Source organism: Sturnus vulgaris, chromosome 3 (genome assembly GCF_052056855.1).
Source record: "Sturnus vulgaris isolate bStuVul1 chromosome 3, bStuVul1.hap1, whole genome shotgun sequence".
Lineage (NCBI taxonomy): Eukaryota > Metazoa > Chordata > Aves > Passeriformes > Sturnidae > Sturnus > Sturnus vulgaris.
The window spans coordinates 21,121,125-21,137,708 of NC_142245.1; the positions used below are offsets into that span (position 1 = coordinate 21,121,125).

The 16,584-nt window shown below is 36.6% G+C and overlaps 1 protein-coding gene across 1 annotated transcript in view; it reads left to right on the forward strand.

The window, feature by feature from the left end:
- GPATCH2 (G-patch domain containing 2) overlaps positions 1-14,344 on the forward strand; it is a 118,075-nt gene extending 103,731 nt beyond the window's left edge. Inside the window, exon 10 of the mRNA XM_014876883.2 lies at positions 10,623-14,344. Within this exon, the coding sequence (XP_014732369.1) occupies positions 10,623-10,792 (170 nt within the window). The 3' untranslated portion in view covers positions 10,793-14,344. The remainder of the gene's footprint in view (positions 1-10,622) is intronic.
- Positions 14,345-16,584: the final 2,240 nt, after the last annotated feature.

Below are 16,584 nucleotides of genomic sequence, written 5' to 3' on the forward strand. Positions count from 1 at the left end.
TGTTATGTGTCCATGAACTCACAGTTTTAGAAACTGTCTTTTCCTAAAGTTTGCCTTTGTATGAAGAGGGACAGAGAATAATGGTGGATAAAGGCATCATATGAGGTACCTTTTAACTGACATGCCTTCTTTTCTCTTCAAGTTCAAGGTAATCTTTTCAATTTTGTTGTGATCAGGAGGATTGAGAATTTTTTTTTTGTGGTCTTATAAAAGTTGTTTTTCAACACTTCATCCTAGTGAGTTTTTAAGCAAATAGAACCTTTGGTAAACATTGAATAAGCTTGTACCTATGTATAGGTAATGCATAGCATTCTAGAGATTATTACAGTTTTCTCAATGGCTAACCTTCCTACAACTAAATTATTGTTTTTCCATCACAGGCTTTTTTTTTTTTTTGTCAGTGTTTCATATCATTTTCTGAAAGAAATGGGGTTTTCTTTTAGAATGAATGTACATTTGGAAATCTGGATGAAAATAAAGAGGTCGCTTATTTGATTATTCTTCTTTCAGTAGTTTTAGTTAGCTAAGACATGGGAATAGAAGGGCTTGATTTTATGTGGAAGAATATGTGAACTTCTTTCTTGAAAGAAAAAAAGGACAGAAGCTGTTTACATGAAGAGAAGTTGGAAATGAAAAAAAGCATTCTCCTAATAATTCTTCCTATTTAATGTTATAGTGTAACCTGAAAGGCTGTAAATTACTCATTTACTGCAAGTGTTTTCTCTGTATGGACTGCAAATTTGCAAAGTTCCATCTTAGTCAATGTGTGAGCCTCACAAGGGTAGCCCCTGCTACTGTCAGACACCTTACAAAGCCACAGACTTCTGTAGCAAGCAGTGTGATTGGTTAAACATTTATTAATTGTGACAAGAACACACAATTTATTTCAGTACTCCAGCTTATTTACTGCTCTTTCACCTTTGTATTTTGTATTGAAAAAGTAAAATGAATATTGATAGAGTTAGATATTGATTTCTAAATTTATAGCCCGTTCTCAGCCTGCAGTCAAAGTCACATACCAATAGCTCTGTTTATATCAGTAACAAAGGATGTAGCTTTACTTGTACAGCATTGAGAGACTATTGAAGCAAGAAAGTTTGAGCAGCACAGAGCATTTTATAGTTTCAAAAATGTCATTTGGAAAGGTGAAGAAAAGATGTGTTGAATAGCAGTGAAGAAAATGGGAGGTAATATAGGCATGGATGATTAGGAGCTGACAGTACTGATACAGGAGTGTCATATTCTGTCTTTTTTCCTAGGATAAATTTTCTATTTTGTGGATGTTTCATATATCATATATGTGTATTGTTCAACCTAGATAGTTAATTAATCAACAAAAAACTGATTATAAAAAAATAGATTACTTCCCACAATTGAAGTATGAGGTGTTGTACATTTTAAATACTCTTTTGCATTATTTCTTCCATGAAACCAATATTATTCCAGTGATTCTAGAATGTGAGAACAGGTCATTCTCAATGACCTTCTGCCCCCTCAGACTACCTGAGTGGTAGAGCTATTTCATGTGACACGCTGACATATTTCACTGCAGCAATACAGCGCTCTCAAGTTTGCAAAAGGACCTCTTAGACAAACTAATGCATTGTCATGGAAATAGCCCTACCAATACTGGGTCCAGTCTAATGAAAATAGTAATAAAATAGCAACAACAAATCAACAAAAAAATTTTGCTAGAGAAAGAACATTCTTTGCAAGGTAGGGTTACTACTTGAACCACATGCACCAGGAATATTTTCGATAATTTCTTAGGTTATCTAGTTTAAGTCTCATATCAAAGCAATAGGTGGTACAGAATTTTAGATATCATACACTGAATATGCATTTATCCCAGTTCATTTCTAATTGACTCTTCTGTACAAGATTTTTGATTTTTATCATCTCTTGTTAAATGCCCGAGATATTTTAGATTTTTTTTTTTTAATAACAAACCTCTAAGTCTTAAATGTTGGGAAAATCATCAAATTCTGCTTCACATTTCATATTTGTATGCTCTGTAAATAGTAATTTATTTCTAATTCAAAACAATGTTTTTACTCTGGTGTTCCATAGTGTGGTTTACAGTTCGGAGCGGTGTTAAAAATCTGCAAAAACCAATTATAAGAAGAGAAAGCTATTTTGTATTTAAAATATAGAAAAAATGTTTATATAAAATAGATAAATTACTATGCATGTAATGGGCACTTTAATAGTTACCTTTTGCAAAAACAAATTTCAGATGTCATATTCTTTATCTAGTTGGCATGTTGCATGCACATGCTACACTTCAGGCTGGTCCTGATTGAAATGACCAAGTTAAAAGTCTCATTTTAAAGAATGTGTTTTAATGAAAAAGATGACAGTTTCTTAATTACAGCAGAAATACTGAGCACTGCTATAATGCCATCATGACTCACTTTAACAAGGTAATCAAAAGGGTACATGTTTTCATTCCTTTTTAAAAATTGCCAATGGAACAGCTAAGCAAACTATTTTGCTGATGCTTAATATGTCAGTGATTAAAAATCAGACCTGAATATCTGCAGAACCAAAATGATGATTTGAAAAAGATTGTGATTACAGTGTGATAACAGAGGTGGCTGATGCTAAGTTTGTGGTGAAGGTCAACTTAGTGCAATAGTTTTAGAGGAAAGGGAAACTTTTGGGTAGTTGGATGAACTGACCATAAATTTTCAAAACTCTAGACAAACTATTATAAGCCTATTTTCTTTTTAACTTGATTCACTGCTTTTCTGCCTACCAAATGTACAACTCTATAGGCAGAAATCCCTTGTCTAGTGCAATACAACATTGGCATGTTGTGAATCCTTTCCCTTATTGCATTGCACCATTTCTTGCCCTTAGTCTGCCAAAGTCCTTCCTGGCATACACTTCATGCCTACTTGGTTGTCCAGCCCATGGACTCTCATTTTTCTTTGATTGGTATCTGCAGCAAGTCAAATTCTAGGGAATTTCTGTTTCTTTGTTTCTTCTACCTATTGTCTCACTAAACTTAAAAGTTTGCAGAGTGCCATCCAGTGTTGGAAGCTCCTGTCCCTTCAGAGCAATTGGGCTTGAGGTGGCTGGTTCAGGCAAGGCATCTTACATAGCACCAGAATTTGGAAAGTTCAGTAACAAGCTTCAGAAGACCTGCAATTCAACCAGAACAAGCTTATCCTGGAAAATTGCTGATGGATTTCTTGTGATCTACAGAGGAGATAATATACTATGGGCTGTACACATAGCCACTATAAAGTCAAGAAGAAACATTCACATTGATAGAAGATGACTGTACCTGTCTTTTCTAAGTGCTGTTGTCTTCTGAAATGTGGAAGCTTCAAAAATGTTTCCCTGAACTACTCTGGGAGTCTTTCCTGAAATAGCTGTTTCTGGTTATGGAAACCATTCAAATTGCCTTTACTGGGAGCTGAACTTCATGGTCCTTATGGGTCCCTTGCAATTTTAGATGTTCTGTGATTCTATGGATGTTTTGGCTTCACGTTCAAGAACCATAAACCAGCTTACCAGAGAATATAAGCAATGAGAGCACCCTTAATATAGTGGAAATTTGGGGGGAAAAAAGGCTAAACCAGGCATTATTTCCGAGTTTCAGAGGTATGTTTCATTAAACAGTTGTACACTTGAAGACTAGCTCTGAGTGAAGCAGAGATGTCAGTAGGGAGACTCATCCTCAAGGGCAGTTATGTGCTATGCAAGTTCTGCACATTCTCTGCCAGATATCATAATAGAGTGGTTCCCCACAGAGAGAAGCCACCTCCTTTTTGTGTGCAGTTTTTTAGAATTATCACCTTCCTCAGATGGGCAAATGGATGTCCTGTAGCTTTCCTAGAACTCAAACAATAAAAGAAGTACCTGATATTTCTGTCAGTCAGTTTTATGTTGGTAATTCCAAAGGATTTTTGTTAAAACACAGATGGTTTGGCAGTTAAAATGTGTGGATTTTCCTCAGTCAGCATAACTTCTTATCCCAGCTCTCCACAACAACCTCTAGATTGCTGGTGACTAGTTTTTCTTTCTCCTGAAGGAACAGGGAGCACTGCTGCAAACAGTCCCTGGTAGACATTAGGCAAAAACCACTTCTCTTAAAGGTTTTTCAGCATATGGATCACTGTTTGAATAAGGAAGGAGGTCTGTGCATAAACCTGATAACAAAACCTGAAGGTTTTGGCACTTCCGAGGAATAAAAATACCTGTTTACTAAGTGAGAAAATAAAATTAATTGATCAGGTTTCCAGTGCAGGCAAGATTTCTGTCTTCTTGTAAAAGCCTTGGAATTAGTGGAAAAGTTGCCACTTTTCCACTTGAAAGTACATACTCTGGATTTCACAAAGAAAACTTTTGCTTTGGATTTCCACTGGATTTCATTGTAAGGCTGCAAGTCTTTCTGTAAAAGTGAGGGAATGCTTATCAGATGGGATTCATTTTTCTGAATTTTGGGGAGTTTAAACAGAACTTTGGAATGTCCCCCAGTGAGAATGCTTCTTCCGAAGTGCTATCCAGTGACAGTGTTTCTGCCATCAAAGACAAGGCATAAAACAAAGAGCTTCTTCGGACTGAAGTAAAAAGACAGTCTTGGGTAGTCAAGAGATTCCCCTTACAGAGGAATAAATAGCAATCTAAAAATATCAGCTCTTCCAACCAATTTTGTAGCAGCAAAGAGTGAATGGGCATGAAGTTTCACTCCACATAGAGTGTAATCCAATAAAGAGTAGAAGGAGAGAAGAGCACCTGCAAATCCAGTTCCAAGTGATCTGTATTTTTGGATAACCAGTTGTACCTAAAATTCAGTATCACAATCTTCATTGGTGTGTGAATTTATGTTTATCTATTCAGGAGAATTGAAAATAGATTTAAATCTAGAGTCTATGCTTCAAAATAGGGTGTGTTTACCCAGGCCACATTTAATACCCCTTGAGATGGGTAGTAGGAATGAAAGTATGGCAGTGCAGACATCAACAAAACTCTGCCATGGATACAGGATAAATACAGAGACGTCCAGCACCTGCTGAAGTCATAACTATGTCCTCTCTGCTATTCTTGTCTCTCTTGTTAGCTAGATTAAAATTAAATGCAAGCAGATTCATCTGAATATAGTAATTCTAAAGTTATTCTTTAGACAATCTTAGATAGCTCAGTGTGAGGGATGTGTAAAAGTCTGGTGAAATAATGCAGTCTCAAATATTAGCTAAATAATTTTCACAGTATTCTCATAGCTGAGTTGTTTCAGTTTTGGTTTGGTGTTTTGTGGTTTTTTTAGTAGATACACAGCCATATGTACTGAATTTCGAAAACCACTGCAGGTACTGAGTTTTAAAATCACCATACAGCTGTTGGCTGTACTTCTGAAGCTGTGTCTCTGCAATTACCCAAAACAGTTTTGAAAACATAAACATCTAGGCAGTCTGATTCCCATTTTGCTAGTTAGAGAGAGCTGGCATAAAAAGATAGACTGCAGCAACGTATTATTCTGATTACTTTCCTTGTATATCAGGATCAGTCCCTTCTGCTCTGAGATCATCTGTCTGGTGAGGAGTCAGAAAAGAAAAAGAATAGATGAAATATTAAATGCTTTCAGAAAATGAGGGGGAAAGTGCACCAGCTTTTAAAGAGAATCAGCATGTATCATTTCTGCTTCCATTGGCTGTTTATCCAACATCAATACAACACTTTAGGAGCCAAATTACTAAACAAGCTGCCAATTAGGCTTGCAGTCAGCTGGATAGATTAGTGGCTAAGAGAGGCAGATACAAGATTTTCATCTCTTGAGCCAATTACGCAAGTGAATTACCATCCACAATGCTCCTTGGAAGATTTGAGGTAGAAAGACTGACTCTGCTGTGATAGACATAAGTGAGATCCAGGGTAGGGGGTAAGGGTTAGCAGGCCATGTATTGCAAAAATTACCCAAGCAAAAAGAGATCCTTCTAGGAAAGGATTTAAAGGATTTAAGGCTGCTGAGAGCGATAGAAGAGGAAATAATAGTTGTGGTATGCTCTGCTAAGGCATTGCTGTTCTGCTCACAAGTCTTAATCATACAAAAGGAAGATGAAAGGGCAAGACTATATTTATGTACAGTGTCATTTTCTCAGAACTGTTTAAAACCCCGTTTTCTTAACATCAGAAATAGTTTGGTGACCAGAGATGAAATTACTTCACTATGCCTTCATTTGTTTCTTACAGCTTGGGGGGAGGTTGAGAGGGGGGAAAAAAGAAACACAACAAAAACCCCACATATTTTCTTAACTAGGGGTTATCTGAGAGCTTGATCCTAGCTGTATTCTTGTTTTATTCAGCCCAATATAAACCGAACATGCTTGATGTTAGTCTTATCCAGCAATTGGACCATACAAATAGATATTGTCACAATAGTGGTTTATGAGGTCACAGCTACTTTATTATTCTATAATAAATGATAACTTCAGTGGTGAGCTTTGAATTTGTAGAAGCATTTTGCAAATAAAATGGGTCTGTCAGATCAAAACTGTTCATAGGCTCATTTGTTTCCTGCTGACAGTGTTGTACACTGGTGTAACATTGTTTCTTAAATATGAAGCAAATTTAAAAGCTGAACTTTTGCAAGCTGCTATATCCAAAAATGATTAAACAGATGTGGAGCCTGCAGCAGCATTAGACCTCTGATCTGATTTTAGCTTACAGATGGAATTAAATTAATTCATGGCAATCACTGTAAAATCAAGGGTATGGCGCTGAATGCTAGTGTACTGTTTAACCAGGACATACCTGTCTCAACAGCTGTTAAGAAAAAATTACATACCTTTATTTTTCACTGAAACTTGCCTGTAATGCCATCATAAGTATCATACCAAAATTAAACAAGTGCAGTGAGTGTTTTGCCTTCCACTTCCCAGCTTTGTCACTTATTACGCACAGATTTCATATTCCACATATGTAAGGTCATATGCATTAAAAAAATGTAGACCTTGAAGTCTATTCATGTGCACAAAGATTTGAGGATTGGCCTTTTTCCTTTCAGCTGGCAGTATTGCAGAGAGAAGGAACATAAGCTGAGGGTATTTTACAGTGCTGTCTTTGCAAACAAGTCACTGTGCCTTAACGTTAGCTCCTTCCTCGTATAATGGCAGTCACTTCTACGTGCAGACTACTCATCTGGTAGGTCAGGAACCAATTGTTAGGGTTGCTAAAAACATTTCCAGTCTGTAGAAAAAAGGGTGTACTGCACAGGAGATTCCTACAAATTACAGATATAATACATGTACTATAATGCACACACAAATTATTAGTGTAGAGACATCCTTGTAACTCCTGAAAAACTCATACAGCAATAAAATTAGAAAAACATATCCCAATTTTTTTTTGTGTAGTCTGATTTTGCATAGTTATTTTTTGTGGGACAGCACAATGGGTTGGTTTTGCTCTTGCTCCTGGGTGGGTCAAGACTGAACACATCCCAGAGGTAGCACAGCCCTTTTCAAGGCCATGTGCTTGGACCATTTACTCTAACAGGCCCTACTGGCTAGTCCAAGAAGTGCCATAGGCATGAATTAAAAACTGAACTTGAAGATGAATATTGCAAGGACAATTACTGCTTTTAATTAGAAAATAAAAGCCCAAAGCACAGGAATGAGGGTCAGGGGAATAGCACACAGTGTAACATGATTTTTAAGAGCTCTCTCCTGTCATGCAGTCTATCAGCAATGCAAATGTTGAGGTTTTTTTTTCCAACCTGCTGATTGCACATGAGGAAGAGGGCAATACCACTATCCATATTCTTTGGATTCAAGTAAAATATGTTGCATTACAGATAAATTTTTCAAGTGATGGGTGAAAAATTGCAGGAAGGTTAAAGGCAGACATAGATAGTATTCATATAAAAAGTATACTGCACTAGAATTGCCAAGGTATATTAAATATTTTTCACAATTCAAATAAAAGCAATCTCCTCAAAGTATTCACCTCATTTATGAGAAGGAGTAATTAGTCAATTAGTAATATAGGCAAGATGGGTGGGGTTTTTGTTTTGCTTTATTCTTGCTGTAATACAAAGCCTCCAACACATTATCCTTTGGACAATGTACGTTGTTTGATTGTGTGCCCAAAAATGGGTTGTGAAACCAAGTTTATGGTTGCTTCTTTTCTTTCTTTTTCTTTTTTCTCCTTTTTTTTTTTTTTTTATCTGATGACGTACAAGAGTAAAACAGGGTTCTTAGGGAGAACTTGTGTTTTAATAGGAGATAGAAAAGGATGTACAGTGGAGGAAAAAACAGTTATCCTATACACATTCTAGAAGTACTTATATGTCTTTAAAAACAAATTATTCCAATTATCCTGTCACCAGAAAACAACATTGAACTGCTTCAAAAGGTATCAAAAATAGAAGCACCAGTTTACTAAATAACATGGCAGGTTACAGAGTGTTCTTTCATATATCTTCATTGTGAGGTTCCTCTGGCTGTCTTGAGAATTGAAATTCATATAGAAAGGTACATCTGTTACAGGAAGAAGTCTGTGGGTATTTTCCCCTGAATAGACTAAAACAAAAAAGCTGTTTATGTTGTCTCAGGCTATGCCTTGCATACTGTTCCAGCAGCATTGCTGCCTCTGCCTAGGCAGCATTATGAATGCTTTCATGTTTCCAATTTTTAGGTGTCATAAAAGAGTCTCTTGTGCTTGCCTCTTTCCTGCTTGGCAGGTCTGCTGGATCTCTCTTCCCCTTGAAGTTTTCCCCTAATTGTTTCACAAACACTTACTGGAATGATTCTTCATTTCTTACCATCACTTCTGACAAAAAGTGGACCAAAACACACTTCCAGGGTTTTACCTGTGAGGCTTACCAGAACTTTTGTTGAATCCTTTCTTCTTTCCCTTTTTTGAGCTAGAAAGTATAACTGGGAAGGTTGCAAAGCCTGTGTTGTGTATGCCAGGCAGTGCCAGGGACTCATTTGTATGAAAATTGCCTCTGCCTGTGGGGGCCTGAAAAGAAAGGAAGTCTTGGACATTGAATTTTGTGCTGGTCAGTTCAAGAGGAACCCTCTCAGGGACTGGAGGCTTCTGACTTAAAAGCCTTTATTTTAAGCCTAGCATTAAGCATAGCTTCAAACCAGTATTAAAGGAAGCCTTCCCTCAATGCACTCCTTTTTTTCTTTGACTCAGGAACTGAGATACTAGAAAGCAGTCTGCCTTTTATGTAGCCAGTGTTTTACTGAATATGAACAGATCTATAGTGGAAAATGCTGGAGTACTGTAAATTCATCATCACAATCATCATGAGGTTTTTAATGTGCACCTCTCGTTTTGAATTTCTGTCTGTGCATGCAGTTTCCACTGTGGAACCTTGCTTTTTTTGTGTATGTTATAAATGAGACTTTTTAGAAGCTCATGTTCAACTTCTTTGTGTTCTTGTTTAGTAGGTTAATATAATGATAATCCAGCCCTTTGTCAATAGTAAATTCTTGGCTGAAGATATTATAGCCTCCATAAACTCAAAATCACAGACATCTCATACAGTATTTTTCAAAAAGTAGTAGGCAGATTAAATAGGTAGAAAATTAGACAGATAATTTTGAAGCTGGCACATTGAGGTTGTTTTTTTACTCTGTTGTTGGAGCAAGGAGATGTTGACTAACACAGAAAACAAAATCCAGCTGTCCACATGCAACTGCTTGTGTTCAAAAACTTCAACCCTTTTAAAAATTGTTTGTGTGGTGAAAGTTGATAAATTTTAATATAGATTCTTGAAATAAATATCCCTTGTGCGAGATACTTATATTTAGGAACTTGTCCATGCATTGTCTCCAAACTCTGGCTTGGAGAGTTTGGTTGATTAAGGGGAAAAAATAGCTTTGTTATTTTGACTTCACTATTTAATTTTTTTTTTAAATGATACATTCATGGGAAAGAAACCCCTTTCTTATAAAAAAATAAATCTGTTATACTAACAAATATATGCTAACATTTGCAATGTTGGTGCTCTTTTCTGTGTTATGTATGCAGCTTTTCTCAAAGATTTTGATGCTAAGGAGAAGAGAGTGTAAACAACACTTAGTAAAATTGAGAACACCAAAAGCAACCTTGGACATATAAAATCTCACAATGGTCAATAAAAAAGAAACTGAGTAAAGGTACAGCTGAATTTCAGAGTGGTTGTCTATACTGTTTCTGTTACAGCTATAATTATTTAATCAGAACTTATTTATTTGGTTTTCTTGAAGGAGATCAGTGATAAATATTACTAAGAGCAGACTGATGGTCATGTTACTATAATGTGTCTCTTCTTAGTAGCTGCATAGGACTAGAAATTCACGTGCTCTTGACAATGTACTGGTAGACATCTGCAGGTGATTTATATTCTCTGAGGCTGATGTGAAATCCACCGTATTGGAATATAATATGACAATATTTGTCATATGTAAAAACGGAATGAATCTTCAAAAGCATTAAAAATAAAAGCATAAGACTGTATTATTTAGAATCATATGCAGTCAAGAGGTCAACATGTGCCTGTTCTAGAAACCTGTTAGATGAATTAGGAGAATAAGAAGGTTTAAAGCTTTACGGGAGATTATCCTGCTCTTCTCCACATGGCAGGCAGTGCTGATTAATGCTGTGTATTTCTTTAATCTCAGGGTTTGTAGGTGAAAACACCCAACCAATCCCAGAAAACAACATTGGGAACAGAATGCTTCAGAGTATGGGCTGGACCCCAGGCACGGGCCTCGGACCAGACGGCAAAGGGATAGCAGAGCCCATACGAGCCATCCAGAGACCCAAAGGACTTGGACTTGGATTTAGCTGACAGAGATAAAAATAAAGCTCACAATTAATTTAAAAAGGAGAAAAAAAAAAAAAAAGAAACAAGTAAGAAAGAAAAATGAAAAAATGGCAAACATATTATTTGTTGTGATCAGCAAATCCAGTTTTTCTTCTCTCAAAGATGGCTGAAGTCAACGAGCCTCACACAAGCTCCACCAGCTGCAAGGTACAGCCGCAGTGACAGAACTGGCATTCGAGTCTAACTTCATAATGGTGCTAAAATGTACAAAAACTCCTACTTTTTTATTTTCTGTGGTCTTAAGGTTTGTATTAAGCATCAAATCCAGTATACTCACATTTTTTTTAAAAGCTTCTGACACAGGTTTTAGTATACAAGTAATTTTTTTTTGTACGTATGATTTCATCTCAAGAGCATTGATAAGATTTGTTGAGGAAAATGGAACTTTTTACAGCTATTGTGGCTTCCCTCTTTTCAGGCAAAGTTTCCAAACCTGGTATTTATAGTGTTTAACAGTATTTGAGTATAAGCTATCATTATGGCCATAAGACATACATGTTTCCCACTGGAAGGCGATATGGTATGCAATTTTGTCTAAGAGCACGGAAAACAGCTTTGTTGTCATAGGAATGCCATTTCAACACCATTTTCTGGCAATGTATTACTGTCTCCCACATTGAAGCTGAAAAGTAATGCTTTTATACTTGTTTTTACATTTACAAAATTATCTTTCCTCAGCAAATATTTTGCAAAGTTAAAGTTTACTCTGACTTTGGCTTTCCCTTCATATTAATAATCCTCAGTGTTGCCACATTTAAGAACAGTTTGAGCTTTGAAACAGGAAATTGTATTTTAGGGATGACTGTGTTCCAGTGTTGATTCTGGGGTTTGGCACATTTTAAACAATGCAGTGTTCAACATGGTGTTAACGTTTGGTTTGTGACCCTGCTGTTGCCAATGAGCCACAACCTCTAAGGATCATGAACAGAAAAAGGGAAGGAGAAGCAGGATTAGGATGGAGAAAAAGAAGGAAAAAAGTACTTTGATGGCATCTCACAAATCTAAGCTAGCAATTTAAAATCAAGAGGGATCATTAAGTGTTTTAATCAGTATCCTAATGTATCTAATGTCAGCAGAAGCAATTTCATTAAGCACCAACCAATCAAGCTCCTAGGGTACTTATTAGTCTGCAGGATAAAACAAATTCCACTTTAAAATTAAATGATAGGGCTGAAGGAAACTGTTTTACAGATGCACTAAGGAGAAAATCCTGCCCCTCTCACTGCCCATGTCTGTAGTAGCTAGCAATATTTACCCTCACTGCAGAGGCAATAGGATTTGATTCTCCAGTCTTTTTTTCTTCAAGAGGAAAATCTCCCTTCCACAGTTCCCAAACTGCAGAGAAAAGTACTTAGTTCCAGATGCTTGCAAAGATATTTCTTTAGGATAAAAAGAGCACAGCTTTGTTCACACGACTGTGAAATATAATGATTAATTTTAAGATGTGTTTTTATTACTTTCCTTTTTCTCTCAGCTTCACCCATTTTTCCAGGAAAATAGTAGCAGGAAGAGGAAAACCAGCAGCATTATAGCATTAAATTTGCTTAAAAGAAATGTTCATACTTTCCAGTGTGATTACTGTAATTCTGGGGATGTTGTTTCACCATACCACCATAGTGTAGAGATTACAGGTTAGTACCTGATGTTGTTTTTATGATAGTTGAATGCACCTATTCTCTGAGTTTCAGGAAGACTATTTATTGCTGTTTAAATACTTAAACTGATTGTATGGTTCGGCTTTTTAAAATTGTAAGAAATTTTAAACAATTGTGATTTATACAGCAAAACATATACTTTTTATTTTAAAGTTTTGGGACATAGCATAATGTGAATTTGCCACTTCAAATATCTCCTGCACAACTGAACTTGGTTAAATACATTCCATATCCAAAGAATTTCAAGGCCACATAGTTGCAAAGGGCCAAGAGCCTGGAATTCTGCAGCTGGCAGAGGTGCCCACTTGTGTGTTATTCCAAATAATGTATTTCCATGGCCTGCACCTGTTCTGTCAGCGCTATGTGCTGGCAAGAAAAAAGCAAGTGAACTCTGACAACCTCTTTGTTTTGTACACCACAATCAGAAATATCTGAAAATCATTTTCAATGTATGAATCGCAAAAGTGAATCTTTTCAGATCTGTTTGTTGTAGCTCTGTCTGCAAAACTGTGAAAGAATACTCAGTCTGTTAAAATTCCACTGTTTTGCTTTAGTTCCAACACCTGCATGTCTTGGACTGGAAGTATGACACCTCTAACACTTCTTTGAAGTATTTCTGTGCAATTTACCATAGCAGTAGTTTCTCAAGAAAGAAGTGTAGAGCTCCAAAAGTACTTGAAAGTGTTTCCTGTTTTTAAAAGTTATGAGGGAAATAACGGATACATGTTGAGGGGAAAACATCTTTAGCTCATTCAACTTTTTCATGCATTCCTACAGGTGCTGTGAAGCAGCCAGCCTAGTAGACAGTCATAATGGAAGAACAATGTAATCAGATTGAAAATCTTACAATTTTTGTTTTAAATCAGCCTTTTAGTGAGAATCTATTAGACATTAAGATTAGTTAAACTGGTTTTGATATGGATACACTTTGTTTTACCTAGGTATTATCAATAGATACCACAGCTGATAGTACACTTCCTCTATTAGAAGCTATAGAACAAAGTGATTTATTAAAATATTTTAATGTAGTGTTTTGAGATATTTTTTGTGCAGTAAAATTCCCGTTCTGACTCACACTGTGATTTCATTTTCATTTTTCCACCTCTCACAGGAGTGGTTTTAAAGATACTCCAGTAGTGTGATTTCTCACAGTCAAAGCTAGTGTTAAGAAAATAAAAATTAATTATAGGTTTTATAGGTTTTTTTCTTTTTTTAAGCCATTGCAATGTTATTTGGCTTTGAAACAGGTCAAAATACTTGGATTTACTGTTTGTTTTCTTCAGATCTTTCCTTTGTCTAACCTGCAATCATACTATGATACCTGCTATAAAGCTGGCACACATTCTTTTAAAATACATATACAAGTTTTTTCAGATAATAATTCTTTATGCCTGTGACACTGAAGTTTTTTGCCTACATAACTAAATATGGGATCAACTAGTATCTAAAAGTTGTCATCCATCACTTGCCAGATTCTTTCCATTTAAGTATTTCAATCAGTAGCTCAGCTGTTACCATAATATTCTTCCTCTGAAGAATGTTTAGTGAAGAGACGTTGCCTATTATCAGCACTGCGTTTTGCTACATGTTCCATGTGTCTCAAAATTCTGTGAATTGAGCCATTAACTGTTAATAAAAGAAACCCATGAGCAGTATCTTATTTCTAAATAAATATTTGTCGAAGTCAGAGAAGCATTATCAGTATGCTTGTTTTAACAAGTTTGTCTCTGCATTTGTCTTTCTGCAATTAGGTCAATAATGGGTGTAGAACAGCAGTAAATAGCTAAATAATATGTATAGAACGCTTTGCTTTAACAACACAAATGCAAGATGAAATAAAATAAATAGACTCAATTCTTCACGGGCTTTGTATGCTCTTTTCTTCAATATGCCCTTTTCAGTTGTGTTGTTATTGCTCAGGTGAGTACAAAAACGTGCTGTTTCTGGGAATATAATTAAAGTGGCTAATGTCGTGTACCAAGCAAATGCATACTTTGTTAAGCCATTACACTGCCTTTTATCTACCTTTTTACTAGCACTTCTTTCCTAGGTTATTATTATCCTGCTGAAGAGCTTACACCACAATGTCAGGAAATGCCTCGTTTAAGATGTTTGCAGTGCTTTTGTTATCATATTCTTCTAAGACTTCCAAATACAAGTTCCCTTCACTCATATAGGTACGTGTCTACTTTGATAACCATGACAGGGCCTTGTGCTTCCTCTTCAAACAGTTCTCCAGAATTGTTCCTCCAAGGAAAACTCACACAACCTTTGTTTTGTTTTTCCTCTCCCCATGCTCCCAGGGCACTTTGAGTAAAGGCATATTAGAAATGGGAATCTTTCCCCTCTTAATCGAGAAACTTTCTAATTAGGCTTCCATCCCTAGCAGAGTTTTCAGGAGCAGTGGGGTAGCTGCGAAAGGGTTGGCACACATTTACTTGCAACTGAGCACACTAAGTTGTTTGAGTTTATGATTCTCTTCTGTCCTACAATGAAACAGATTGCAGGAGCTATTTTTGACCATGTTGCTTGTATTTGAATATTCAATCATTAAGTTAAAGGCTGAAAATCATTGAGATTATGTAAGCTCGATCTCCCCCCACCATTGAGAAATGTTTTTGAACAGCTATGAAAAGTGGTTCAATTAATATTGAATAGAAATAGAAAATTGTTAATTTTGCTTGTTTATAACATTGCTATGATGAATTTAAGTATTGGGGAGTTTTACTTCATAAACTGTGAATCTAAGTCTATGAAGCCTATGAAGGATTTTTGTGTTATTGTAATACATTTGCAGTGATTAAATACATGAGCTTATTGAAATATCATTCAGAGTATTTCATCATAGATATGCTCATTTCAGTTGTGCCTTGTCCATAGTGTTGTCTTTCCTCCTTAATACTTGTTTTTCTGAAAAACTTCAGTCCTGTGTATGTTTTTAAGTGATAATATCCAGTGTTTTCTCTCTTGAAGCATAATCTCTTGCATGTGCCAGCTGATGCCACTCAAGATTGTCTATCGTGTCTAGTGCTCTACAGAAGTTGCTTTGCCAGCCCCTTCCTAGGCCAGTTTCCTGAAGGGCCACCTGTTGCCTTCGTCAGTTGTAAGAGATTTTGACACTGAGAACTTGGGATTTCTTTGTCCTTGGCCAGGCTGTTGTGTTGATCCCTCTCCTTCCTGTGGCCCCAAGTCAGTGAGAGACTTGTAATACTTTGTGCATGTATCTGCCATTGGCCTCAAGATGTGAAGCACTACTTAAGTCTAAAAATAAGCAGCATGGCAGACTGAGGCTGTGACTTTCTTGCTTGTAAAAGATACAAGTCCTAGATTTTCCATGGCATCAGAGTTCCCTTAGATCCCAGCTGCCTGTTTGCAGGATTGTGCTGGCCCATCAGCAGTGCATTTCAGCACTGAGCTCTTCTAGAGCTGCTCTTTGGCTGCTGTAATGTACAGGTTAGCTGGTGGTTAAGGTCAGTCTATCTGTCCTTGCAGTACCCATGGCAATACATCCCCAGTGTGGGGAGGCAGGCTGCCATGTCAGCCTGGAATATCTTGATTTTACACAGCTCAAAATAAGGCACAGTGAACCACTCATGTACGGTTGTCAGTTTGGTATTCGGGAGGTGATTCTGTAGGTGTGATGAGGTCTTTTTTGTCAATTCAAAAAGGATGAAGCAGGAGAGTAAGAGTTGCAGATAATGGGAGGGAACAAAAGTCATTTCTGAAGCTGTGATACAGTGAGAAGTTTGAAATTTCTTACATTTGGGGGCAGATGAGTAAGGGAAGTCATGCATCAGATATGCACAGAAAGAAAACGTAAATGTTTGAAGTAATATTTCCTTTAATTTACAAATAAGGTGTCAGTGTTTGGCAAAATAGGCTCAAAATTTTGTCCCACCACGAAGAACAGTGGAGGTTTTAATACCTGAGGTAAGTTAAACATCTCATGCATCTACTACTTTGAATCCTACAAATTTTCTCTGTGAGTCAACTTATTCTACACCTCTCCACACTCAAACTTTCTCCATCTTCTTCTCAAGCTGCTTTATTGTTGGTGCTGGACCTCAGATTGCTCCCTGCATACATTCCTCTATTCCCATG